Source organism: Salvelinus namaycush, chromosome 14 (assembly GCF_016432855.1).
Source record: "Salvelinus namaycush isolate Seneca chromosome 14, SaNama_1.0, whole genome shotgun sequence".
Classification (NCBI taxonomy): Eukaryota; Metazoa; Chordata; class Actinopteri; order Salmoniformes; family Salmonidae; genus Salvelinus; species Salvelinus namaycush.
The window spans coordinates 36,564,769-36,592,487 of NC_052320.1; the positions used below are offsets into that span (position 1 = coordinate 36,564,769).

A 27,719-nucleotide genomic window follows, 5' to 3' on the forward strand; every position below is an offset into this window, starting at 1 on the left:
TAGAAATAGTGAAGTTGTCTGAATACTATCTGAATGCATAGTATATCATATATCAAACCTTAAAGTATGGAGGTCTCTGTGTTCAATACCCACACTACGAGACAGGATAAACTATTCTGATATGGTTGTGCCACAGAGCATCACAGACCATGAACCCAGACCTCACCCAGTCACCAGGAATAGCAAGCTACGTCAATCATTCAGGCCATAGATAAAAAACAAAGTATGCACCGCGTATACAAAACATTGCTTTTTCCATGACATAGACTAACCAGGTGAAAGCTATGATCCCTTATTGATGTCACTTGTTTAATCCACTCAATATTAGGAAGGTGTTCATATTGTTTGGTATGCTCAGTGTAGTTCATGGGCCAACCACCCTATAAATCTTGCTCAGTATCATTGAGAAGACTTGTCCATCATGCTACATAGGACACCTACCTTCTGCTCTCTGTTGTGTCATTGGCAGTGTTCTCATGTTCAGGAGCATGGCACTGAACGGTGGTCAGATCAAGGGACATTCATGTTGGGCTGAAACTCTTTAACCAGCAGCACTCCTCCCTTTTCATCACAATCCTGCCTCTTCCCTCTACACTTCCTTTGACCTTGAACCAATGACTAACTCGTCAATAGATGCAATTGAAACATATTGCGTCCCATCACCTACATAAAATTACTGCAGTTAATTACCTTGTAATTCCCTAAGCTACACTCCTAACGAAAAATACATTCATCAACCATTGTCATGGTGTAGGTCAACATAACAATGTTTAGGCAAATACCCATGTTAATATTTTCATAAACTGTAACTGTGTATTTGTGCAAAGAAGCTATGTGGTAAATGCCCGTGTCTGGGTTACACTGGGAATGACCTTTCTATCGCCTTGGATGGGGAACAAAGACAGAATTGAATAGAGTCGTGATGCATGTGATAGATGCAGTATAATGTCAAATAGAACTGAGGGTAAAATGGTTATCTGTGAAAAGCAGTGAAGTAACAGTGAGGAGTTAAAGAGCTGTCTAAGTAATTACAGTGGACATAACGAGACATGGCTAAAGATGGATGAATGAAATGCCATGGGTGTATCTGGTGTAGGTTTGTCCTTGTGATTGTGTGTAAGGACGGGCCTGTGGCTGTCTGCACCAAAAACCTTTATTTCGCAGAGCTCCTCTCCTGAAAGTAGAGACCCATTTTTGATGTACACAGTAAATGAAAACTAGGGCACTGAAGTGAAAGTGTAATACTGTACAGTCCGTCTGTTGTGCAACACTAGGAAGGACCCCATAACAATACAATTGTTTGTTTTCTTTAGCAAAAGAAAAAAATTAATGTAGAAACAAGCAATGTTTTGCATTTGGATATTTGTCATTACCTTTTACCTTTAAGCTATAAATGAAATAAAAAAAATGGTAAATAAACTCACCCTTCATGTTGTTCGCTAATGAAACAAAACCTGAACAAAACCTAATCGAAAAGAATTTAAGTTACAGCAATAGGCACACTATAAAGTGTACAATGTGGCAAGGTTCTTTGATTCTAATAAAATACTTTTTTAAATCCATAGACATTTCATATATTTATATTTTTTTGGTATATGGATCCAAAAATAGACATTTAAATCATAAAGGGGAGATGGGGGAGGGAAATTAAAAATCCAAAGCTACGAATGGTTGTTCCCCTTCCCTGGAGAGAGAGGGGGGGAAACTGGCCAATCTATACAGCGCAGTATAACACCCACTTTAGCTCGTTATACACGTACAGTCGTGATCAAGGCACAGGGATCTTCTTAAGGTAAATTTTCAATAAAGTTGTACAAAATAATACATTTTACAGTCTGTACAAGAATAATAGTTCAGCAGTAAAGTAAAGAGATACAGAGAGCCTGGGAAGGAGGAAGGAGGGGTAGGAAGGAGGGGTAGGGTAGGAGGGAGTGGGTATAAGGGAGATGGAGGAAACCAAGGGGGGGGTGACGGGAGAGTGACCACATGAGTAAAGATTAGTGTCCCATTTATCGTTATCTTCCTCTTTTTTTAATTTCAGGATTTTTTTCTTTAAAAACATAACAAAGAGCATTGCCAGTAAAGTAACAGTGCATGGTATGTGGTGAAGTTAAGAGAGAGGACAGGGAGTGAAGGAGGCGAGAGAGAGTGTGTGAGAGCGCGCACAGGGCACAATGGCACAACAGTCTACACAGACAAACCGTGGAGACAGAAACAGGGCTGATCAGACTTCTCTTAACTTATATGGTGCTGTACTGTATATGGGCTTTGCACTCCGTTGAGTTCTGTGAACATTGGCCTTTTTCCTTCCGCTGCTGTACCAACAAGGCAAAGTCATGTGACAATCCTGTGGGCGTCATGGTGTCCAAGCTCCACCAAATTCACATAAATATTCCCTTCCCCCAAGCACCGCTCACCATGATGCTTCTCTGGTTCATTGTCCGTCATTGAAATTGCTCCTGGTAGGTATCTTGGCTGTGATTCATTGAAAACACTGAGCCAGTCAATCTGTGGCTGCAGCCAGTAAGCAGCTAAGACTCGGGACTTGCTCAGTTCAGGACCAGTGACCATGCAGTCGAGTAAAAGCGTGTGGGGTTATTTTTCTGTATGCAAGCAGTTATGGGTAAATTGAGATTAAGTGTGCCTAAGAGTGTGTCTGTGTGTGTGTCAAAATATGAACTGAGGTTGTGAAAGAAAGACGGCCCGGTGCCATGTCAGTGTGCGTACTCACGCGTGTGTGTGTGTGTGTGTGTGGGGTGAAATGGGTTCAAGTCTTGAGCACAGTGCTAAAATGCAGTGGAGTTCAGCTGATCTGGCTTGGATGTATTCTGTGTTTTGCAGTATTTCAATACCAATTTCCAGGTTGCGCTGTAGCTCTCATGTCTAGTTTGACTTCAGGAGTCCCCAAGAGCACACAGAGTCAGGGCGACAGGGGTGGGTTCCAGGGAAGGGGGAGTGGGGGTCAGGGTGGGACCGGAGGTCGGGGTTCAGAGTCTGTTGCAGTCCCCTCCCATCACAAGAGCTCGTACTGCCGAAGGTGCATCCGCTGAATGATGTCCCGACAGTCGTTGAAGACCCGGCGGATGTTTTCCGTGTCCACGGCGCAGGTAAAATGGGGGTAACAATAGTGCCTGCCATCTCCGCTGGCTGTGCTGATCCTCTGAAAAAATCCCGTAGTGAAGCACAATGAGACAAACGTGCACTACCACCATCAGGACATCATCCATTTGACTCAATAACAAATCTAACACGTTAGCCTTCCTGCTAACTTATTCAATACGAGTAAGAGAAAGTCATCTCATTTGTCATCTTTTGTTGCGATTAGATACTATTTTGTAATCAATACCATAAGATTCTATGTAACATTAGCAGGGGAGACATCGGAATGTCTGCACTTACCAGGAACTCATCTCGTATGAAGTACTTTGCCCTCGTGACGCGCGGGTCCTCCCCTGCTTCCGGTGTCGCTATAGAAGCGTGAGAGACTGATGATGAGTGTTATGATTGGATTCTGGTACACCATCACACATTGTCAGTGCCACAGTTCGCTATGGCGACTACTTATCAGCCACAGGAAAGAACATTCAGGAGCCACCTACTGTGGCTAAAATCAGAAGCAGTCTGTGTGTGTGTGTGTGTGTGTGTGTGTGTGTCTCACCATCATCCGGTGTGGTGTAGCGTGCAAACTCTGGGAAATACTCTTCGATTTTTGATTTCCCAGCCAACACCTTCTCCGCTAGCAGGTCCTGTTTGTTGAGGAATAGGATGACAGAAATGGTCCGTAGCCACCTAAAGAGACAAACACACAGAGATGCTGGGTAAATACACTGGCAGAAAGCAATCAGTGGTCCATTAGGGCTAGCAAATTAGATTTATGATGAGAGCATTTTAATAGAACAGAGGAATAGAATGAATCTTCATTGTTCGTGGATAGTGGGTGTCATGGGTTGTGTGCGTTTCTCTGTGTGTGTCAGTGGAGGCTCCTCAGAGGAGGAAGGGGAGGACCATCCTACTCAGTAAATTTCATAAGTAAAAAGGGAAAAGTTTTAAAAAAGTTATCCTTTTTAGATAAAACTTTACTAAATATATTCACGTTGCCAAATAAATGATTAAAACACTGTTTTGCAATGAACGTCTACATTATCCTCAACAGCACCCTCTAGGGTAGCACCATGGTGTAGCCAGAGGACAGCTATTTTCTGTCCTCCTCTGGGTACATTAACTTCAATACAAAACCTAGGAAGTTCATGGTTCTCACCCCCTTCCATAGACTTACACAGTAATTATGACGACTTCGGGGGACGTACTTCAACCTATGAGCTCTATCAGCTGCAGTATGAACTGACATGTTGTTCATCCAATCAAAGAATCAGAAATGAATCTACTACTGAAAGCATAAGCTGCAGCTAGCTAAGACTGCAGTGCATAAAGTGCGTTGAGTAGTTGACTCAGAAAGACAGTTGTACAGTTTAACAAATTAATTTTGTCAAATTAAGGAGAAGCAGCAAAGAGAGCTAGCTAGCTATATTGCTTTGTATGTTCTTTTCTTCTTAGTTTACCTTTCTTTTAGTTAGAAAATGCATCTAATTTGGCCTAGTCAACAACCTGACAAACAGAGAGGAATGCTATTTATGTTAGCTGGCTGGCTAAGACTATCCAACACTGCACCTCCTTCAAGTCAAGGTAAGCGTTCGTTTTTACTAACTTATTGCCACTGGGGCCCCCGGTGTAACTACTAAACTGCTTGCTGTACATTGTACTGTGTGATTGTACACATGGATTGGATTTTGGGTATACTAACGCCTTAGTTCTAGTTTGTTGACTATAACATTAATACAGTGGCGAACCGTGACTATAGGACCTAGGCCTTCAGAGGGACCAAAAATCTTCCAATACGTTGCATCAAACAAAAATAAACACATTAACTTTCAAACTTTTCAGTGTATCTTGAAAAGGGTGTTGCTAACAAATTAGCAACAACATCCACCTTAAAGTTGAAAACAGCTGCTGCAGCCACTATCGTCTCACTACTACAACACAAGCTAGCTAATGTTACTAGTGTAAAAGGCTCTGCATGGTCAATCCGACATCTGAAGTGGCATTTACTGTGATCATGCAGCCTCCACAGACGTCAGGGCTTTGTGTTTATACAGAACGTACCGCCCCCACCTACTGTCAACCAATCATGTCAATGCGGAGCACTCCACATTGTTACAAAATGTGTACAATGGCGATGTGGTATGGAGCTTAATCTTGCCTCTACGTGCCTCCGGAGGCTCCACAATTGCATCACACCCTCCATACAAAGCCTCCGACCACATTTTCGGATCAAGCCTAAATTGGCTTTTAGCGTGGGGACACTACTGCTTGCGCCACTGATTACTTTATACTGTGCTCTCAGTAGTGACGTCAAAGATGTTATAACTAAACCAAGACAGACCACAGCCTGTCGTTTCCGATTGGAACAAATTAGTCAAAGTGGGCAAAACCAAGCCAAGCGGGAGCTAGCGAGATCATTTTGGCGCGTTCTAGTATGTATTTGCATATTTCCGTCAGGGAACGCCTATTATGTGACGTGCAAATGTGCAATAACTCAATTCACATTTGCACTCCTAAACACCATTTTTAAAAACCTTTCGCAATCTGTTCATAACAGATTCTAGTTTTGGGAACAGAAAACCGTATTGAGATCAATTTTTTTATTTTTATTATTATTATTATTATTTTTTTTTAAATCGATGACAATGTGCAGAATGTTGGCCAAAATCCATCTCGTTCCATCTTCTCCCACTACCATATTTGGAAATATCTGGCTACTTGTTCTATCTTTTTACGGGCCCACCCATTGCAAGTCAAAATATGATTGTTTAATTCCACTGTCACTACAAAATTCTGCTCCAATACAGTTGAACGGCACAGGCCTTCTGTCCCAGCCAATGGCTGGCTGAGCGAGCTAGATTTTTCTACCTAGAGACTACCAAAGAAAATCCTGATTAGATATATTTTTTTAATTGTATTTATTATTTTAAATTTAACCTTTATTTAACTAGGCAAGTCAGTTAAGATCAAATTGTTATTTACAATGACGGCCTACCCCGGCCAAACCCGGACGATGCTAGACCAATTGTACGCCGCCCTATGAGACTCTCAATCACAGCTGGATGTGATACAGACTGGATTCGAACCAAGGACTGTAGTGATGCACTGAGGTGCAGTGCCTTAGGACCGCTGCGCCACTCTTCACTACTAACCCTTCTCTTTCCAATACAAACTGAAGAGATGAAATCAGAAGATCATTAAAATTATTGTAAAGCTGAAATAGAAATACATGAAGTCCACAAAGCGAAGGGTAAAGGTGAGGAGAGCGTGTAGATGCGAGAACAGAGAAGTTCCCTACTTTTTCGCTCTTCCACAACCAAAACGTGTTTACGTTCACTAACAGTCAATTACCGTGAGACTGGCATTCTTTTGCATGACAATAACCGGCTTTCAAAATCTCATGACCGCCACAGTCCTAGGAGGGACCTACCTGAATTTGTCCAACAGAAACTCTTGTTTAAGTGGACTAATGATTAACCCCCAAATTAGTTAGATGCAGGCAACAATATGCGAGACGTTACCGAATGTGTCACTCACTGTCTGTCACCTTGATTACTCCAATTTGTCTCTTGACCTGTGCACCTACGTTATAAACTTTCATTTGTAGGCTAGGTTGTAGCAACCTCATGATTGGTATAGGGAAAATGTGAGTATCATGTAGTAGCCTAAACCTGAGCTACGTGAATGGAATATGAATGACAGTCATCCAATATGCTTTAATAGGGAAAAAAAGAAGCTCTCCGAACGGCCACTGGTGTGTGTGCGTGCGTGCATTTGTGTGTCACCTGTTGTTCCAAATGTTCTTGAATAGATTGAGAGCCTCCTGTAAACGGTTGGTCTGATTATCCTCCCGGATCACCATGTTGTAGCTGCTACTGGCCACCACGAAAATAATGGCTGTTACATCTGTGGGGAAGACAGAGGGAGGAAGGACACAGACAAACTGGTTTTGTAAACTGCAATCAATGACACAGTCAAAAGGCACTTAAGCTTTAAGCCTAAGCTCGAAACACACAGTCATAGCAGAGAAGCGATGGTAGGAAAATACAGGAAACCTTTAGAGGAACGAGGCTACAGACTAAGACCCTTCTAAGACTAAAAATGATCTATAAATGAGATCTGAATTGTGAGTTATTCTCTATTGGGTTGGCCAGATCAAATGGAAAAACAAATGTTACCATTAAAGCACTGGATCCATTTCCGACGTTCATCCCTTTGACCGCCAACATCAAACATGCTGTTGAAGAAATGGCAAAGTGAGACTAACACCACACACTACCACCTTGTGGCGTAGTGATGAATCACATGTTAGCTGCACTGTATGGACTCGTAAACGTCTGCAGGGCCGAGTTGGAGATTTCTCTTCCGAGTGTTGTACTAATAACCGAATGGGACGATAACCCGGGGTTATACTCACTGGAAATTTACTTTGTCCACCTGAAATCTGGTTTCGAAGATCCCAGAGGTGAGCACTCGGCATCTCAGTAGGTCCTGAGAGATGACAAAAGAATCTGCTTTATATTTATCAATATTATGAAAAGTTGATGATCAAGTACAGTAGGCATGTCTCTCCAATTGAGGTCTCTGGCCAAAAGTAGTGCACTATACAGGGAATAGGGTGTACTTATAATGGCGCCAGAGGGGATGGCTGCCATTTTTACAGGCTCTTAACCAACTGTGCTATTTTGTTTGTTTTTTCACATTGTTTTAACTTATTTTGTATATAAATGTTGCTGCTACCGTCTCTTATGACAGAAAATAGATTCTGGACAGAACAGCGATTACTCACCTCAAAACTGTACGTAATTGTTTTATTTAATGAGTCATACGTTAAGGACATTACTGCTTTCCCGAAACCAGGCCATGGTTCCCGTCATTCCCATGAAGAAAAGACGGAAATACAGGGGTCGTAGGTCACGGTGACTTGTGAGAATTCGTCGACGAGTGGGTAAACTGCCACTACCATGCATCCTATTGGCCAACATGCAATAATGTTGGCCTGGGTGATCTACAATCAAGACTATCCTACCAACGGTAGTGACTCGCTCAATATGGAAGTGGTCAGATGACACGGATGCTATGCTACAGGACTGTTTTGCTAGCACAGACTGGACTATGGACTATGCATTCAGGAGTATACCACGTCAGTCACTTGCATCAACGACATCGTCCCCACAGTGACCGTATATACATATTCCAACTAGAAGCCATGGATTACAGGCAACATCTACGGGACACTAATCTGGACGCTTATAAGAAATCTCGCTATAGCCTCAGATGAACCGTCAATACAGGACAAAAACTTGATCCTACTACACCGGCTATGACGCTCGTCAGATGTGGCAGGGCTTGCAAACCCAGCCGCGAGCTGCCCAGTGACGCGAGCCTACCAGACGAGCTAACTGCCTTTTCTGCTCGCTTCTAGGCAAGCAACACTGAAGCATGCATGAGAGCACCAGCTGTTTCGGACAACTGTGTGATCACGCTCTCTGTAGCTGATGTGAGCAAGACCTTTAAACAGGTCAACATTCACAAGGCCAGACGGATTACCAGGACGTGTACTCAAAGCATGTGCGGACCAATTGGCAAGTGTCTTCACTGACATTTTCAACCTCTCCCTGACCGAGTCTGTAATACCGGCAGAATACCATAGTGCCTGTGCCCAAGAAAGTGAAGGTAACCTGTCTAAAATACTACCGCCCCATAGCACTTACGTCGGTAGACATGGAGTGCTTTGAAAGGCTGGTCATGGCTCACATTAACACCATCCTCCCGGAAACCCTAGACTCACTCCAATTCACATTCTCCAATTCACCAACAGATTACGCAATCTCAAACCACACTCCACACTGCCCTTTCCCACCTGGACAAAAGGAACACCTATGTGAGAATGCTGTTCATTGACTACAGCTCAGCGTTTAACACCATAGTGCCCACAAAGCTCATCACTAAGCTAAGGACCCTGGGACTAAACACCTCCCTCTGCAACTGGATCCTGGACTTCCTGACAGGCCACCCCCAGTTGGTAAGGGAAGGCAACAACACATCTGCCATGCTGATCCTCAACACTGGGGCCCTTCAGAGGTGGGTGCTTAGTCCCCTCCTGTACTCCGTTCACCCACGACTGTGTGGCCAAGCACAACTAACACTATCATTAAGTTTGATGACGACACAACAGTGGTAGGCCTGATCACCATGACAACGATGAGAAATTCGATAGGGAGGTGGTCAGAGACCTGGCAGTGTTGTGCTAGGACAACCTCTCCCTCGATGTGAGCAAGATAAAGGAGCTGTTCGTGGACTACAGGAAAAGGCGGGCCAAACAGTTTGAGAGTTTCAAATTCCTTGGTGTCCACCAACAAACTATCATGGTCCAAACATGCCAAGACAGTCATGAAGAGGGCAGGACAACACCTTTTCCCCTTCAGGAGACTGAGAAGATTTGGCATGGGTCCCCAGATCATCAAAAAGTTCTACAGCTGCACCATCGAGAGCATCCTGACCGGTATGGCAACTGCTCGGCATCCGACCGTAAGGCGCTACAGAGGGCAGTGCATAAGGCCCAATTCATCACTGGGGCCAAGCTTCCTGCCATCCAGGACCTATATACTAGACGGTGTCAGAGGAAGGCGAAATTTTTTTTGTCAAAGACTCCAGTAACCCAAGTCATACTGTTCTCTCTGCTACCGCATGGCAAGCTGTACTGGAGTGCCAAGTCTGGGTCCAAAAGGCTCCTTAACAGCTTCTACCCCCAAGCCATAAGACTGCTAAACAATTAATAAAATGGCCACCCAGACTATTTACATTGACACCCCCTCCCTTTGTTTTTACACTGCTGCTACGCGCTGTTTATTATCTATGCATATGTAACAGTATAGCTTCCGTCTCTCTCCTCACCCCAACCTGGGCTCGAACCAGGGACCCTCTGCACACATCAACCACAGTCACTCACGAAGCATCGTTACCCATCTCTCCACAAAAGCCGCGGCTCTTGCAGAGCAAGGGGAACAACTACTTCTAGGTCTCAGAGCGAGTGACGTCACCGATTGAAACACTATTAGCGCGCACCACCGCTAACTAGCTAACCATTTCACATCGGCCACACATAGTCACTTTACCCCTACCTTCATGTACAAATTGCCTCAAATAACCTGTACCCCCGCACATTGACTCGGTACCGGTACCCCCTATATAAAGCCTCGTTATTCTTTTTTATTGTGTTACTTTTTAGTTTTTTTTTTACTTTAGTTTATTTAGTAAATATTTTCTTAACTATTTATTGAACTGCATTGTTGGTTAAGGGCTTGTAAGTAAGCATTTCACGGTAAGGTCTACACCGGTTGTATTCGGCACATTTGACAAATAAAATTAGATTTGAGATGTATCCCTGGGTCTCTGGTAATGGCGGCATTGAGACCACGGAAACTCACCTGATCAGTGGGAGTGTAGTCACTCTGCTTCACAATATCAATCTTGTCTAGAAAGCTGAGAAGAAAGAAACAGAGATTCAGAAGGATGAACAGGACAAAATGGCATAATTCTCATCAACAGTTAGCAGGGGCAGTGAGTGAGCCTTATGGGAAGCTGTTCTGTGGGGACAGGTAGAAACCACTGAGCTCAATAGCATTGTATAGACCTGTGTTTCTCCAACTATCTTCGTGCTAGGGAGAGACTAACCTGCAGTAAGCCATCACTCCTTCCTCTTTGGAGGCCAATTGAGATACAAACTAGGACTTGAGAAGTAGGACTTGAGACAGCAATGCTGTATATAAAATTCAAGTTGCTTGGGAACAGGTTTTTGATGTCCCAATACCTTGGCATCTGGTCTATTATCTGATCAATAAAACAATTGACCCATCAATCCATTCGTTTTAATTGAAGCTATTATATAAAATACTTGCTACAAAAAGAATGCTCAATATATGGGGCAATGAAAAGTCAGCCTTGTGCCACGAGGAAACAATCAATAGAGCATCTTTTCTGGTACTGTCCATCGGTGGCTCGCTTTTGGAGTCAGGTCCAGGAATGGTTGTTATGTCATAATACCAGGATTCAGATGGATGTGAAAACTGTACTGTTAGGGGATCTGAAAAACCGTGACCAGTCAATGGGAAATTATTATTATTATACTCTTGGATAAAGTATTTATTTTAGGGCAATATCAGTATAAATGTTACAAATAGGGAGGCTCAGGACACTCGTAACACATCACAGTAAAATGGAGGGATGTATTGTAAAAGGAAATAGCAAAATGGCACTATACTGAGAAAGACGGGTTAATCTGTGGACATCTGTGTTGGAGGTAAGATCACAGTGAATGGTGGATTTCGCCGCGGTGGGTGAAAATCCAGCACTTGCAGAAAGAGTAAATTAGGAATATGTAGAATGATTTAACTACATGTACATTAAATATTGTTGTCCGTTAGTTAACTTAACTCAGCTAAATGAGCAGCCAGTTATTAACATCCTAGGGACCAGTGTTGGTCCAGGTCAGGAACCAGGGGGTGGAGAGAAACACTAGCATACATTTGTAGAGACACTTACAGATTATAGGAATGGCAATGGTTCCAGTCCTGTAGTCATACTGACTTTGAAACGAATATCCCATTCCAATACATACGTTAACTGATATTTCACTTGGGTTTAAACAGTACCTATAGAGTGGCTAATACAACTGAACGTCACAAACAGTGTGACAGACGAATGCTGGCCTGGTCTCACAAGCCTGCTTAACACAGAGGAATGCCGAGCCTCTGGATAACCAGGAATGTGACATGGTGGGGTGGAATGGGGCAGGCCTAACTACAGGTGAGACATGGCAGGAATGAGTCGGCACTCACTGGGAGAGACCTAGAACCTAGAGGGCTAGAACTAGGCGATATATCGAATTCATTTTAACGTATGTTTTTGCGCGACAATCCAAATACCTGTATCGCAAGAATCGAGATTGTTATTTTTTCGTTTTTAATAGCGTTTATGTCCGCTTGTACTCATGTGGTATTTTTTGGTCTCGTCCCCTTCGCTCCTCTGTGCACCTTCCCATTTACACCAGCGATCTTAATATGACGAGATGCACGTCTCCACCCTAACAATGGGAGTCCGAAAAGCAGAGGCGACAAAACTTATGTCCAAAATAAGCTCATAGAAAATCATTTGCCTTATTTAAGACTTTTTGCAAGAGTGAAACCTCTCGCTTCCCCTCTTCCTCTATGGTTTACACACACACCAAACAAAGTCCCTCCCTCCCTTCCTTTGCCTCTCACGCCATCAAATTTAAGAGATCACATATTCCTCTCTGACAAGCGTTTTCTGGTTTCAACGGGATATTTGTATTTCAGGTTTGGTCCAACAGAATCGGTTATAGACACCAAAACACATTGAGACATTATTTTACCGTAATAGAGGATAAGTTAACTTTTCAAACTACACCCTTTTTAAGTCTCAACTACTCAAATTGCGCACAGAGCAGACACTACTAAAACGAGAGTATCAATGAACATTGATTCTGGAAAATTAATGCTCAGTTTGTAGCGCGCGGCATTGGTGTACTGCTATAAGTATTTTAGCCAAATACTGGTATACTAGCTGTCTAGTCTGTTTTATAAATATGCAATAAGCATAAAACACAATTATATAAGGAATTGACAACTCGTTCTCATTCTGAGAAATAAGGTAGGCCAATTGATTTCAACATCTGAACAAAGTGGACAGGCTAACGTTCATAATCATTGTGTGTTCATAATTCAACCTTGTTCGCTAGCACATATAGCCGAATTGGCTAAACTTGAAATATAAAGATTAGCTGGCTAATCACTAGCTCGGTGGCTTGAGAGATTGTTGATGAGACTTGTTTTAATTTTCTATAGCCTAATGCCTGCTACAAAAAGTGAATCATTACTAGTGAATGTGCATTATGCATGGTTCTAGTTAAATGTATTTTTTTTAAAAAGGGCATTTTCATATACAGACTTGAAAGCCAGATCAGTGATTATTGCACAAAAAAAACGTTATATTATTTCGATAAACTAATTACATTAGTGGGTCTTGTAGTTGTGGAAGGCTTATAACTTCAAACCCTGAATTCAATAGATTATTGCTGACTGTTTGAAATGTAGTGTATTTTACCTTTAAAATTGTACAACAATGCTTATTTAGAGAAAACATTTTAAATCTAGATAATGTATATATTGTGGATCACCCATAAATGTAAAAAAATATATATATATATTTTTAGGCCATATCACCTAGCTCTAACTAGGACAAACAAACAGAGAGATTGTGTGAGTGTGTGTACGTGCACATTTACCATTCTTTGTTATGGCCACAAAGATGGCGAGAGATAACTATGCAGACTCCAGAAGATTAACTCTTAATCTTTTTCCTTTCCTGCTCGTTATAGAATAATATTGTAAAAGCTGTAAGCTCTCCTTCCACAAAGGTTCACACTCACAAAACTGACCTAGCCCACCGGCCTGAACCCAAAAGACAAACACAGAGAGAAAGTAGTCTGACATTACAGAGCAGATTCTAAAATAGCTCCCTGGCCTCCAGCATGGTTGCCATAGAGACAGAACCACAGGCTCTATAAATAGACTATCAGCTCAAAATCTTGTGTGACTAGAGTAGCCAGGGAGAGAAAGAAAAGGGAAGAGAACGAGAGGGGAAAAAAAGAGTGAGTGAGAGAAAGAGGGACTGGGAGAGAGGAAGCGGGAGAGTGAGTGAAAGAAAGAGCAGGAGAGAGAGGAGGAGAGTGAAAGATAGAGAGCAGGAGAGTGAGGTAGTGAGAAGGAGAGTGAGGTAGTGAGAGAGTGAGCGGGAGAGAGGGAGGGACCAAAACTGGACTGGACCATCTGAAGGGGTTGTCCTAGACTGTTAAGTAACACAATCAAATACCCATCACGGTTTCTTCAAGCATTGGCACAAGTATATTTTATACAATCAGCTCAAAATCAAACACCACTAGGGATGCACTGATTACATTTTTGGCCGATACCGATATTTTCCTTGCCAAAAAACCCAATAACGATATAAAAAAAATTGAGCGGCCTTTCATATACGTTCTAGTACAGTTAAATAGTTGAAACACACACACACCAAAAAGTTATTTTTGGTCAGTGTGTGTGCATTTACGTATGTCCCCATTACCAGTAAAACATAATCAAAACCTATTTCTTTCACTTACTTGCTGTGCTGTTTCGCTGTTCATTTGTTCAGTCGTTTCATTCTCAAAGAGGATTTCATCGTACATGTCGAGCAGTGAAGTTTCAGCTTAGTTGGTCCTTGTCCTCTTCTATCATGGGTCCTCTTCATCGGTGCGCACTGTGTCCGTTTCCATCTTGTCTAGCTGTGTCTAACATTTCACGTAAACCCTGTTTCTTGTCTGCATCGAAGTAGCGGTCCTTGTACCTAGCATCGAGCATGGTGGCGACACAGTAAAGAGGCTCAGAGAGAATGCCACCGAATCACTTGTTCACAGCCTCTAGCAGAGTACTTCTGCAAGTTTTAAACCCACGGTCTGTTTCGAAAGTTTTGTAGAGCAGGTGTTTCATTGCCATGACAGAGGGTATCACGTCTGCTGCAGACACAGTTGATGAGCTTATTTCTCGAGTCAGTTGTTCGAATGGAGCTTAGGAGTGTGTTCATGTTTGAAACATGTTCTCAAATGCCATTGAAATGGCGGCAGCGGTATGAGAACCAGGACATTATTGAGCATGCAATACGGCTTTCCTCAGTACCAAATCCTCGTCGACCCACTGTGCTGTCAGACTCAACATGCTCATGGGGCTGACATCGCTGGTCCAAATGTCAGCCGTGAAGCTAATAGCAGTGACGCCCATAGCAAGTAGTTAATGGATGTGCATTTCAACAATACTGTGTAACTCCGGTAGGGCAACATCTGAAAAAATAGCTCCTACTTGGTAGTGTGTACTGGGGCTTGAGGTTGCTCGACCAGTCGGCGAAAGCCAACATCATCCACGACAGAGAACGGTTGATTGTCAAGGGCAATGAATACCATTATTTTGGTGTTGATGGATTTCGCCTTTGAGTTGTCCCGCTGAAACGTTAAACTCTTTCAAAATTACTGCTCGACTTTAACTTGTTTAGTTGTTGGTGTGCGCTTCGTTTTTTTCTGCTATTGTTCCAAGTAGCCGCTGAACGTCTGGGGGTGATGCACTTTCAAATTAGGTTTGTGGTATCGAAAGATTTCATTTTCTCCCCTCTGGAAATAATAGCAGCACAAATGTTGTATATGGCCTTTTTGTTATCTTCCTTTGAAACTTCAAAATAGATCCACACAGCAGACGTTGTGGGCTAGGTTAGGAATGCGGTGTTGCACGTGTAGCGCAGTATGTGTCGTGGCGTCATTACGCCATCTACCTATGTTATATAGTTATGCACGTCAGCTTTGACATCGGTTTTGCACATCGGCGTTAAACTAGACATCGGGCCGATGCCGATGTTAGCATTATCAGCTAATATTGGGTGGTTCTGATATACTTAAAGATATACCGTGCATCCCTAAACACCACCATAACAAATTTAACTCTGAGGCTCCAGTCACTGTGGTTAAGTGGTGTACTCCCCCCCCCCCCCCCCCCCACCTGGTGGTGGGCTGGTGAAATCTCGCTTACCCCTTCTTATGACTCAGAACCTGCCATTTTTTGGTCCCTGTTGCTGCAAATATCCTACATCACAGATGCGGAGATGGAGCCACACAACAGTTGAGAGAGAAAGCGTGAAGGAGAGGAAAAGAAAGAGAAGAAGAGAACGTGTGTGAGAGCGTGCGAGTACGAGGGAGCGCGTGGAGCGAGAGAGTACCAGGGAGAGTGACAGAGAGAGACACATAGCCAGAGAGTGGTGGCATTGTTGATGCAGACAGCTCTGGGGATGTCATACTGTGGTGTGTGTGCACTGAGACGCAATGAGGAGCTGCAGAGTAACTTCCATGACAGAGCTCCACTATCACACAGCACTTCCTGGGTCCTTTTTACACAGACCCTCAGCCACAGCAATAGGAACACAAAGAACATTAGGGGCCATTTTTCAGGCAGAACCCTTTGCCCATTATGTTGCCAGGTGTCACAGAAAATCAGAACAGTCTCTCAAGGAAATTGCTTTGTACAAGGTTTAGATGAAATTGAATACGTTTCAGATTGGGTAGTGCGCTATACGTGCCCCTAATCTTTGGCCTAGACTGTTTATGTTCAACAACACAGGCCTGTATAAGGGCACCGGAGCTACTAAAGACTGCTGATCCTCTCTTGGCGTGTGGTGCAGTGCATACTTACTACTGCGCACAGTCGATCAGCTGGTACTCATTGGATCTCTCAAAACACACCCTCACGCCCTCGTCCTGCCAGAGAGTCTTCGCATTTTCATAAAACTCCTGAAAGAGAGATATAAAAGGGAGAAAGAGTATGTGAGAGGAAGAGAGAGACGGGATCAATTGAATTAAAGCAGGTCGAAAAAGAGGACCCTGTCCATCCATGCTGTGTTTGAGGGCACTGCGATGTGCGGCATCTTTTGTTGACACCACATGCTGTGTGCTTTGTGCTTGGCTAGAGCGTGTGTACATGTAGAAAAGGTAAATAGGGGTGGGAAGAATTACATTCCAATGGGGCAGCACACCTATTAGGGATCTGGCATTTATTGACTGGAGAACAGGTTCTGTGGCCAGTGAGGGTAACGGCCAAGGGGAGCTTCAATATAGGAAAAACCAAGTGACATTAGTCAGGCCGTTGAAATTACAGATTGTGCCTTAAAGTAAAAACAAGGCATGTTTTTCAACATTTCCTTCAACGAGGAGAAAGTAAGAGTGCGTATGGTCAACAGGCTTGGGAGGGTCAGTTAACTCATCTTTGGCAGGTATCACAGACTTAACCCTAAATAATCAAGTCAAAATTCCATATCATATTGAAATGAAACCTTTTTCATTACTTTGACTCGGCAAACAAAAGTGGCGCAGGTGTAAACAGGGGAGTCAACTCATATCTAATGGCTAATCTGTTACATCCTTGTTTGATATCTTTTGCATAAAGTGGGAATGTCCACATAGCTTATCAAGGACCAGAGTGACCCGCCCATTAAACAACATTCAGAGGGCCAAAAAGCACATGGAAAGTTAGACAGTCTCAAATCTCCCTTCATCCTCCTCCATTTGGACCATGAAGGTAAACAGGAAATGGTGTCATGTATAAAATAAATGCTTCTGGACAACTGGACTTTTGTGGAACAATTGGGCCACACACACACACACACAACATTTAGGTTTCGCTGCCCAATATATTTGTCCCACTTTTTGTCTGGCTTGGGTTACCTGAAATCCCTGCATCCACTCCATAAAAAGAGCACTCATTATGTGTCGTAGTAACAGAGTCCTCCTTTATCATCAGTCATGCGCTTAAGAGAAAAATAACTCCTCTGGTAACTCCTTATTGCATTACAGCAGCCAAACCAGAATCCTTTGGGGCTACGACTCAGTGCTATATTGTTTGCCTCCGCCCACCGGCTTGCAGTGTTCGGGAAGCTACTCTGAAAATACAGTTTACCAAGTTGCCAATTACTTTACTCTGGAAGAAGTGAAGCTACACTAAGGATACCCTTAAACAGTTTAATTAACTAAAGTTCTTTTGAAAAAGTAGTCCACTACATTCAAACTACTTATTATATCTAAATGTCAGACTACAAATTGCAAGAATAGATCACTCTGGAGTCAGAAGATGTGATTTAGCTTATTACACAGAAAATGTATGTTTTAAGTGAGAATTAGTCAGGTCTAATGGCAAAAAAGAAAGGAAATATTTGCCAACTACACCTAGATTTCCTTTATTTTATCATTTCCATTTCATCCTTTGGGATGGCCTTTCTCAAATACACAAATGTTGTTTTTGCAACAAAACAAATATCACAGGGAACTTGATCTTCCTTTAACTCTTTTTTTGAAGCAAAGGGACAATTGTCAAGTTGAGGTTTATCAGAAGAGCCATGGCTGGTTGCTTTTACCTGGTTTCTAAAACGACAATCTATAACATAGCACGTGCTACGCAAAAACCTTGCACAATTTGTGGCTAAATGGGAATCTCACTAGCGTTCCAACTCTATGGTCAACACTTCTACAGTATCTTCATGTAGCGAGAGACATGAGAAAGGAAGTTCCCTGGTAGCTTTGCATTTTAGAAAACTGACATTTTATTGGCGTTTAGACAACCTATAAGACTTCTCCCATTATCAGTCGAGAAATCAGCAGTCCGAAAATAAATCCCATACCACAACAAAGACGACATGTTTTTTTTTAGTTTTTTTTTTTATCCCATTTTCTCCCCAATTTTCGTGGTATCCAATCGCTAGTAATTACTATCTTGTCTCATCGCTACAACTCCCGTACGGGCTCGGGAGAGACGAAGGTCGAAAGCCATGCGTCCTCCGAAGCACAACCCAACCAAGCCGCACTGCTTCTTAACACAGCGCGCATCCAACCCGGAAGCCAGCCGCACCAATGTGTTGGAGGAAACACCGTGTACCTGGCCCCCTTGGTTAGCGCGCACTGCGCCCGGCCCGCCACAGGAGTCGCTGGAGCGCGATGAGACAAGGATATCCCTACCGGCCAAACCCTCCCTAACCCGGACGACGCTATGCCACGGACCTCCCGGTCGCGGCCGGCTGCGACAGAGCCTGTGCGCGAACCCAGAGACTCTGGTGGCGCAGTTAGCACTGCGATGCAGTGCCCTAGACCACTGCGCCACCCGGGAGGCCCCTAAAGACGACATCTTAAAACTCAAAATTAACTAGAACTGAATACCAGACAGTAGATAACTGTACAAACTACCCCCGCTTCTACCCCCAGAAACCCCCGCTTCTACCCCCAGAAACGCCCACATCTAAAGGCCTTCTCCTTTTCCTCATCCTTTCTTTTTTTCTACATGTACTCTGAGATCAGGTGACCAGTAGAACCGGTTTCCTCTCCGCCCTGGAGGGTGCCAGAGAGGAGGGAGGGAGAGAGTTACACTGTCTGACCTTAGCTCCTGATGGAGGGGAGTTGGGGGACTCTAAATCACAGAGATCCAAACATCACAGAGCAAGGCAGCAGACAATCACATCGCCTTCACATGTGGCCCTACACACCCAAACTCAGAGAGAGATGTTATGGCAGGTGTGCTAGGCTCAGAAGAAAGACAAAGCAATCTTCAATGACTGTCTGTGGTGCAATGGTAGGGATGTAACCATTCAACTGTAACAGATCACTTTGTATCAGCCGAAGACTCTCAAGTGGACCTAAATTAACACGTAACAACAAAATATATGCAAAGCATTAACCTATCGGTTGTTTTAATTTTGATGAGTGACATGTTGTCGTCTGTCCTAGGAGTAAGTAAAACTCACTGTGGTGCACACTATTCAATCAAAAACATTAACAAGGTTCCTGTGATCAATGTGTAACAAAGTTCCCAAAGCATCAATAAACCCATTAGAAATGCAATTCAATGGACTATGTGTTTGACTGCTTCCAGCGAAGTCCTACCAGAAAGCACTCTGTTGTTCAGGTGTGGGTCCCAGTGTGCCTCTGACACGTGGGTCCCAGAGAGATATTTAGGGGCGTTAAAATGCACAATCAGTGTCAAGCAGTGGTACTCAGAGACCTCCAGGCCTTCCCTCAGGGCAGTCCATTAGTTAACAGGCATCCCATAGAGGCCCTACCTGCTAATTACTACTGTACTGTACCACATCCCACAGAGCTACCAGTACCATGAGGCTGGCACCTGCAACAGGGACTGCTGGATGGGCATTCCTAAGGGAACATGAACAGCATGTACAGTGCCTTTAGAATGTATTCACATCCCTAGACCCCCCCCCCCCCCATATTTTGTTGTGTTACAGCCTGAATTTAAAAATGTATTAAATTGAGATTGTTGGTTACTGGCCTCCACACAATACTCCATAATGTCAAAGTGGAGTTACGCTTTTCGAAATGTTTACACAAATCCAATTATCTGTACGGCAACCTCAGTCGAGCAGTGAATTTCAAACACAGATTCAACCACAAAGACCAGGGAGGTTTTCCAATGCCTCACAAAGACAAGCGCCTATTGGTAGATGGGTAAAACATGTAAAAGCAGACATTGTATATCCCTTTAAGCATGAAGTCACTAATTACACTTTGGATGGTGTATCAATACACCCAGTCACTACAAAGATACAGTCGTCCTTCCTAACAATGTTGCCGGAGAGGAAGGAAATTGTTCAGGGATTTCACCATGAGGCCAATGGTGACTTTAAAACAGTTACAGAGTGGTTGTGTTGGAGAAAACTAAAGATGGATCAAGAACATAGTTACTCCACAATACTAACCTAATTGACAGAGAAAAGAAGGAAGCCTGTACAGAATAAAAATATTCCAAAACATGCATCCTGTTTGCAACAAGGCACTAAAGTAATACTGCTAAACATGTGGCAAAGCAAATGCACTTTTTGACCTGAATACAGTTATGTTTGGGGCAAATCCAATTAATTACCGAGTACCACTCTCCCAATTTTCAAGCATAGTGGTGGCCGCATCATGTTATGGGTATGCTTGTAATCATTAAGGATTCTGGACTTTTTCGGGAAATAAAAAAAGAAACGGAATGGAGTCAAGCACAGGCAAAATCCTAGAGGAAAACCTGGTTCAGTCTGCCTTCCACCAGACAATGGGAGATTAATTTACCTGTCAGCAAGACAGTAACCTAAAACACAATGCCAAATCTACACTGGAGTTGCTTACCAAGGAGACAGTGAATGTTCCTGAGTGGCCGAGTTAGTTTTTAAATATACTTGAAGATCTATGGCAAGACCTGAAAATGGTTGTCTAGCAATGATCAACAACCAATTTGACAGAGCTTGAAGAATGATTTAAATAATAAACAGGCAAATGTTCCACAATCCAGGTGTGGGAAGCTCTTGAGAAAATGCCAAGAGTGTGCAAAGCTGTCATCAAGGCAAAGGGTGGCTACTTTGAAGAATCTCAAATCTCAAATATATTTAACACTTTTTTGGTTACTAAATGATTCCATATGTGTTATTTCATAGTTTTGATGTCTTGACTATTATTCTACAATGTAGAAAATAGTAAAAATAAAGAAAAACCCTGGAATGAGTAGGTGTGTCCAAACTTTTGACTGGTACTGTATGTGCACATGCACGGTACACACACAAGAAAATACTGTGCTTACTCACAGACGTGTATACACTGTACATTCATGAAAAGACAATGACAATCTATAATGTTCTGTGTGTGGGTGGTAGAAACATTGTCATACTCACAGATGTGAATTCATAGTCCTTCTGACTGACTAAATTGAGGACATATTCGATCCGGTATTGGTTGTGTGGACTGGCGAGCTGAACGGGAGGCGTCAGTATACTCATAGCCGCTACAATGGTCTAAAGAGCGACACACACACACACACACAATCAATACAGATCGAGTGACAACACAGGATTGTCTTGGGGTATCTTATATTCAATAATCATTGATAAAATATTGATGATTCATGCTTAGCTGTTTAGATGTATTTATTCTACCTACCCACAGTGATATGAAAGCTTCAAACCAAAAACTTACCTCAATAGCTTCTTTAATATTATTCTTGATGTCGTGAATCTTCTGCTTCTTCTCCCTGCGAAAAAACCCCAAAGCTCAATCTTCCATGTTGTAAATTACAATATCATTTTGTCATACAATGTTGATACAGCAAAACCAAAAACGTATGTGGATAATAGTCTAGAAACATCTGACACATGCACTACACCTCACTATCATCCCTTCTGAACCTGCCATTACTCATGACTGACACACACATCTTCAACCATGTGAAACTCATATATTTAAAACGGGACACAGTCTCCCAGTGTCTACATTGCACTCCAATGAAAATACTCGACCTGCCACGATAGCTATAAATGATCCGATGTCAAACATGACCCCCAACTGTAAGAGTGGTATCTGAGCTGCAACAACAGCCCATTACTAGACTGCTTCAATGTACGACTAAATTGTAAAACAACCGCTTTGCTGAGCAGCACCCATCGCAGACTGTGCACTACCACTGATATGTAGTTGACATCAAAAACACAAAACAGCATTCAAGGAGTAAGAGAGGGAATGTGAAAGAGGTACACCGACAGATAGAGAGGGATAGAAAGGGAGCGAGAGAAGGGAGAGAAAAGTCGAGAGAATAGGTAACAGCCAGCAGGAGGGCCTGTATTCTACACAGACATCCCCCCTAACCCAATAAACAAGAGTGTTAGATTGAGAAGGCCTTGTTTATATTTTCAACATGATGGTCATTCAAAATCACATGCTATTACAAAGTAGCATGTGCTCGCTTATATGTGCGTGTGGAGAGAGAATAGGCAATAACTTGAAGTAGAAAGCATGTGTTAGTGTATACATCCGTGTCTATCTTTATCAAAGAATGTACTAAAGAAGACAAAATAAACAAAATATATTTGGTCCAGTGTTTCACAAATGGATGAGCCATCATGCTATTAGGCCTAGAACCGTATCAATGAAAGTTACTGAATGCAAAAACATCATAATCCAGGAATCTACCAAACACATCCAGGAATTCCTTGTAGAGCATCTTTTCCTCCAGGACTGACGAGGAAACATTGCTCAAGAAGTCAGACACACCGCCCTGCATTTTATCCATTGCAAATACCATAGAAATACAATCCATACGTTTAAGTTATATACGGTACAGCTAACTTAACACAGACACAACCAACTAATCAATACATGTTTGAAATGTCTAGGACAGGGGTGTCAAAACTATTTTGCCTGGGGTGGGGCCGCATTCAGTCTTCAACGAGGTCCAGAGGGCCGCACTGAAAATTAGTTTAGTTTCGGTGAGCTTTAGTTTCGGTGATTATTAGCAGCTGGACAGTCAAGAAACGGTAATAATGTAGGTCCATTATCATTTCTACACAGTTTCGATTTGGTTTTAGTCATTTAAAAGTATATTGATTTTGTTTTATCATTATTAAAATGTTTTAGTCAAACTACCCCGGGCCGTATGTTTGACACCCTTGATCTAGGATGTGACCAAGCGATGATCTGAGCACACACACACACACACACACACACACACCACAGCAGTTGTAAGTGTTATGGAGTCACGAGATGGGTCACACGATGCTGGGTGCCTTAGGTGCTGATTTGCTCATTTAACCCAAGCCACTCACCACACCAGAGTCTGAACCGTCAAACCTAACCCCACAAACTGGCGACTAAAACCCAAACCACCAACGCACAGAGGCTGTGTCTAGACTTGACAGTTAATGACGTTTTTGTATTCTGATCATGGAGTTCTGATCATAGAATTCAGAAACACGTCGTGTGTCTTCACCTACATTTAAATGTGTCCACATTGTGCCCGGATTTCATTTTCCAGCGTTATATTCAAATGCCAGTATGCATTCTGCAAACGGTGGAAAAGGCTAAATATAACACAACAACTACTTGATGGCAGTAGTTAACTACTGTAGCTAACTACAGTAGCTAACTAGCAAGCTAACATCTTTAGCTAACCAGCAAGACAGCTAGCAAAGCTAAAGGGATTGCAAAGGGGTTAGCGTAACTAATATTAGCTATTTGGCTAGCATTCATGAAGCCAGCAAACACATTCCTCACACGCTAGGTGCCTCTCGCTACCAAAACAAGTTTTCTTGAGACTTGTGGGCGGAGTGCTGATGATGTCACCCATTGTTTGCACTTTTGGTAGCCTGATTGCATCCAGACTGAGGAGAAATATACACACAATGATAACTAGGTGGTCAGACGGACCTGAACACAATCAGACAAAAATGCGACTTTTGTCTTTTCAATGCGACCATCGTATTCTGATTGGGCACTTACATGGGACTTCTGCGGAGGCATAGACCCTCACCCATCTCCACATTTAGGCCTAAACCCCCAACCAACCTACTCACCTGGGCTTAAACCTCTACCAACCAATGCACTAGGGCCTTAAAGCACCAGTCACCAACCAGGGATTGAACCCCGCAGAGTTTGTTCCAAAGGAAGTTTGACTTCTCGTCTCTCCATTAGCTTTTCATTTTTGGAAGTCCATGCAATCGGACTAATCATTCTTGAACCGCAATCTAATATTTCCGTCAACACTTTTAAAAATAGCATAAGGACGAGACACCTAGACAGTAAGTAATAGTGGCAATTGAAGCACTAATCTTCAAACTGAGGGAACTGTAACTACCCTCCCATCATGTGCTCTTGCACAGGTGCATCTAGTGTGTGTATTATACAATTCAGGTATCGAAAGACCAATACATGAAAGATGCATAAGGGTCAAGTTGGTGTTTTGAATGTTTGTTTTCATTCTGGGTTCCTCTGTGATTTTCCCCCAATCCCTCTGGCCGCCTCAAACCCTGACCTTTATTCGCAGTTGAGAAACGTAGTCTGGTGAAGAAAACGATACTTACTCCGCGTTGAAGCCATTCACATGTAGGATTCGCATCTGCTTCACTATGGTGCTTTTCCCTGACTCACCAGCCCCTGTGTAGAGGTATACAGTGAAAGAGCCAACAAGAGATGGAGAACGAGAGAGAGAACGAGAGAGGTGGTTAGACACATTTCAGAGAGTACAGTACATTGCCCTATCCTGACAGCCAACCGAGGATGGCCAATTTGGAATGTCATGCATAACAAAAAAATTGTAAAGAGAGTACGTTGAAAGTGATAGTTCAGCATTTTAAAATCTGTGAAATAAACATGATCAGAAAAGTTCTAATTGAAATGGGTTATTATGCCACTTGACTGAGGTCTCACACAGCAGCAACAGAGGCCAGGAGCTGGAAAAAGTTGGCCTTAACCTCTGGTCAGATATAGCTGTATTCTCCAGTTGGTTAAGGTCGGGATTTAAGTTGGATAAACTAATGCGGTTAGGGTCAACTTCTACCTTTGAGCGTGATTCCACCTGTGTCTGAGGCAAACAACTTGAAATTAGTGGGATGTTAGGTGAATCCACACATGCAGTATAAATAGCAATAAATGTGTGAAATATTAACCTGTTGAAATCTAATAATACAATAGTATTAACAGCTTCACTTATAACCAGGGGTGTACCGCTAACACAAAGTAAGGCGTAAAACCTCTATCAAGTCTGATAGATTATTTTAGATTGGCTAGTCTAGGTTAGTGAACTTTCCCCACGTGAGAATAACTAAAGAAGTTCTTTATCACAGATCCTCTCTAATGCCTATGGGGCTGACCTGAACTGGACTGGCTCTGATATTGTCTGTTAACACTGTCCTTACCAGCACGGTTCCAGTGGTAGTTGCATAACCATCTAGTCCATTACAGCTCGACTTGACCCTATAGTGTGAATCAAGCATAAAAGGTGCCGACCATACTCTAAATTTCAAATAGATTTATGACTAATATTTTTATCCCCCATAGCAGTGATATCAAATGGTAAGAGCTTTATCATGATTGGTTAAGGGTCGGATGTCTATCGCCACCGTCTGACAAAATTCAAACTCACAAATAGGCCAACATCTGAAAACTTGATCATGGTACAACAAAACATTGTCATATCATAGAAAAGTGCAAAGAGCACAGTGCTATATAAAGCAGCATTGTAGAAGTCATGGTTAAATGAGAGTTCTGTTCTGCTTACTTTAGTTGCCACAACTTCCTCTCCAACGGAAATACTGGTATAGCGTTCAATACACTCCGTCTCAGGCATTTTCTAATCAAATATCCTTTAGAGAGGACATTTTGACTGTTTTCACGTGATAACAGTACCGTGAGTAGAGAAGTGCTCAAAGACTGAGTTCACCGTGCATTATTTCACACATAGGCCCACCTCGAAATACACAGGCCTGTGGATTTGAAAGTTTTCAAGCAGCTAGTAGTTCTGAGAGCACACCCACAACCCACATGTAGAGGCTCGACACCCATGTTTCATATAGATTAGGCAGGAGCTGTTACAATCACACAGGCCTACGACACAATGTATCAAATGTGAAAGAAACAAATGTTGCAATAAGTAGGCTTCAATTATGGTTAGAGGATCAAGTCTAACTGCATCTTTTGATACACCACGTCAGCTTGAAACATCATGCCAGCAACCATGTCACATTGAAAAAGTACAATTACTATGTTGTGTAGCAGGAAGGCCTACAGAGAAAACAAAATCCTATATCACATAAAATATAAGATTAGAAACAATGTCGCCATTGAGGCCTTGCCTGCAACACATCAGATTCCATTCACATTTACCTAAAAGTAGTAGCCTGTGAGTTGCTCTATATAGCTGTTTGTCCTTCTGAAGCTGTTTCTCTATCTTTTTGTTGGCTTCTCTTTGTACCTTCTCCTCATTTCGCTGATCTTCAGTCTTACTGTTGCCCAAACAACCCATCTTCCCGCAAGAAAGTGGGTCCAGGGGAAGGTGAAGAAAAATAACTACTCTAGATCTCTCGGTTGACCGACGGAATTGAGAACAATATTAACGACATGTATACAGTCTGTTGTTTAATGTTACGTCGAACTAACGTCTGTTTTAAAACGTTGTCCTATTGCGTTTGTAAGTATGTGTATATAATGCGTATTTTCAATTGATATTGCTGTCAAAGAGGGCAGGATACTGTTGATGACGACACCCAGGCCGTCCTCTCAGTTTGGTCAATTCTATTAGGCTTTTCCTTCTTCACATACAGCTTTTATATGCCGATATAGATGACCATCCACAGGTTTAAATGTTGACTGAGGGTTTTGCCTCTTTCACATTCAATTGAAGAGAGGATAAATAGCCTATTTTCATCTCACGAACGGCACGGGTCTCACGTCTCACTGTTGCCTGTGACAGAGACCGAAAATCGGCATAGCACAAAAACTCGACTGTAAAATTTGACCCGGATCTTTTTAACACGGGTTAGAATAAACATCTCTTTGGGAAAAGGCGTATTTCCTGCGGCCTTTCTACGCGCAGAGACTGGAGACTGGAGAAAAATATATATATTTACACTTAACGAACTACATGTGTAATATTTTCCTTGCTTCCGTCTTCATTTAACTCATTTTTATATCCATAATATGATCCTCGATCTAAACGGTGAGTCCGATTCAGTTTAGATCCCCAAAATAATTCTATTTTCGTGATTTTCCCCCGTTTCTGTGATGGCTGTTCCTTGCTGGTTTTTCTCAATCCAAAGGCCCTTCGCTGTCTTTTCTTTTGTTGCTGAAATTTGTATCCCTCCTCACATCACCAAGGCTCCTAATAGCGCTCTGATAGCCCCCAATACATTCTTAAATGGGTTCTGAATCTTCTAAACATGACGAAAACACGAAAATCCTTCGAATTGTCCCGTTTCTTGCAGGTATAGCCCGCTGTCAGTCTCCGTTTTATATCCTTCTGAACTCGAATGGTAGGTACTCGGTAGAGTTTACATGTGCATATACATTCATAAATATAACGCGTGTTGTACTAACACATTCCACTATGAAGACAGTTCCCTCCTGGACTGGTCGTGGAAGATTAAACACGGGTATAAGCAATTCTTGAAGGTATAATTTTTCCCTTTCTCTTCGGGAACAGTATATGAGATAGACAGCGCTGAAGAGATGG

The 27,719-nt window shown here is 42.6% G+C and overlaps 1 protein-coding gene across 3 annotated transcripts; it reads right to left on the bottom strand.

Moving 5' to 3' along the window:
- Nucleotides 1–1,135: 1,135 nt before the first annotated feature.
- Nucleotides 1,136–27,719, bottom strand: LOC120059469 (guanine nucleotide-binding protein G(s) subunit alpha-like). Of its 3 annotated transcripts, none has more exons than XM_039008541.1 (12): nt 27,584–27,719; nt 24,574–24,646; nt 21,698–21,752; nt 21,397–21,516; nt 16,389–16,486; nt 10,530–10,584; nt 7,517–7,590; nt 7,278–7,336; nt 6,885–7,005; nt 3,659–3,789; nt 3,400–3,467; nt 1,136–3,160 (listed from the first exon to the last, which is right to left on the bottom strand). In XM_039008541.1, exons 1-12 carry the CDS (start codon nt 27,585–27,587, stop codon nt 3,014–3,016), a joined length of 1,005 nt encoding a protein of 334 aa, XP_038864469.1. In that variant the 5' UTR covers nt 27,588–27,719; the 3' UTR covers nt 1,136–3,013. The 3 variants fall into 3 exon arrangements, with proteins under 3 accessions (XP_038864469.1, XP_038864470.1, XP_038864468.1); XM_039008542.1 differs by having other exon boundaries at nt 26,463–27,719; XM_039008540.1 differs by having other exon boundaries at nt 26,375–27,719.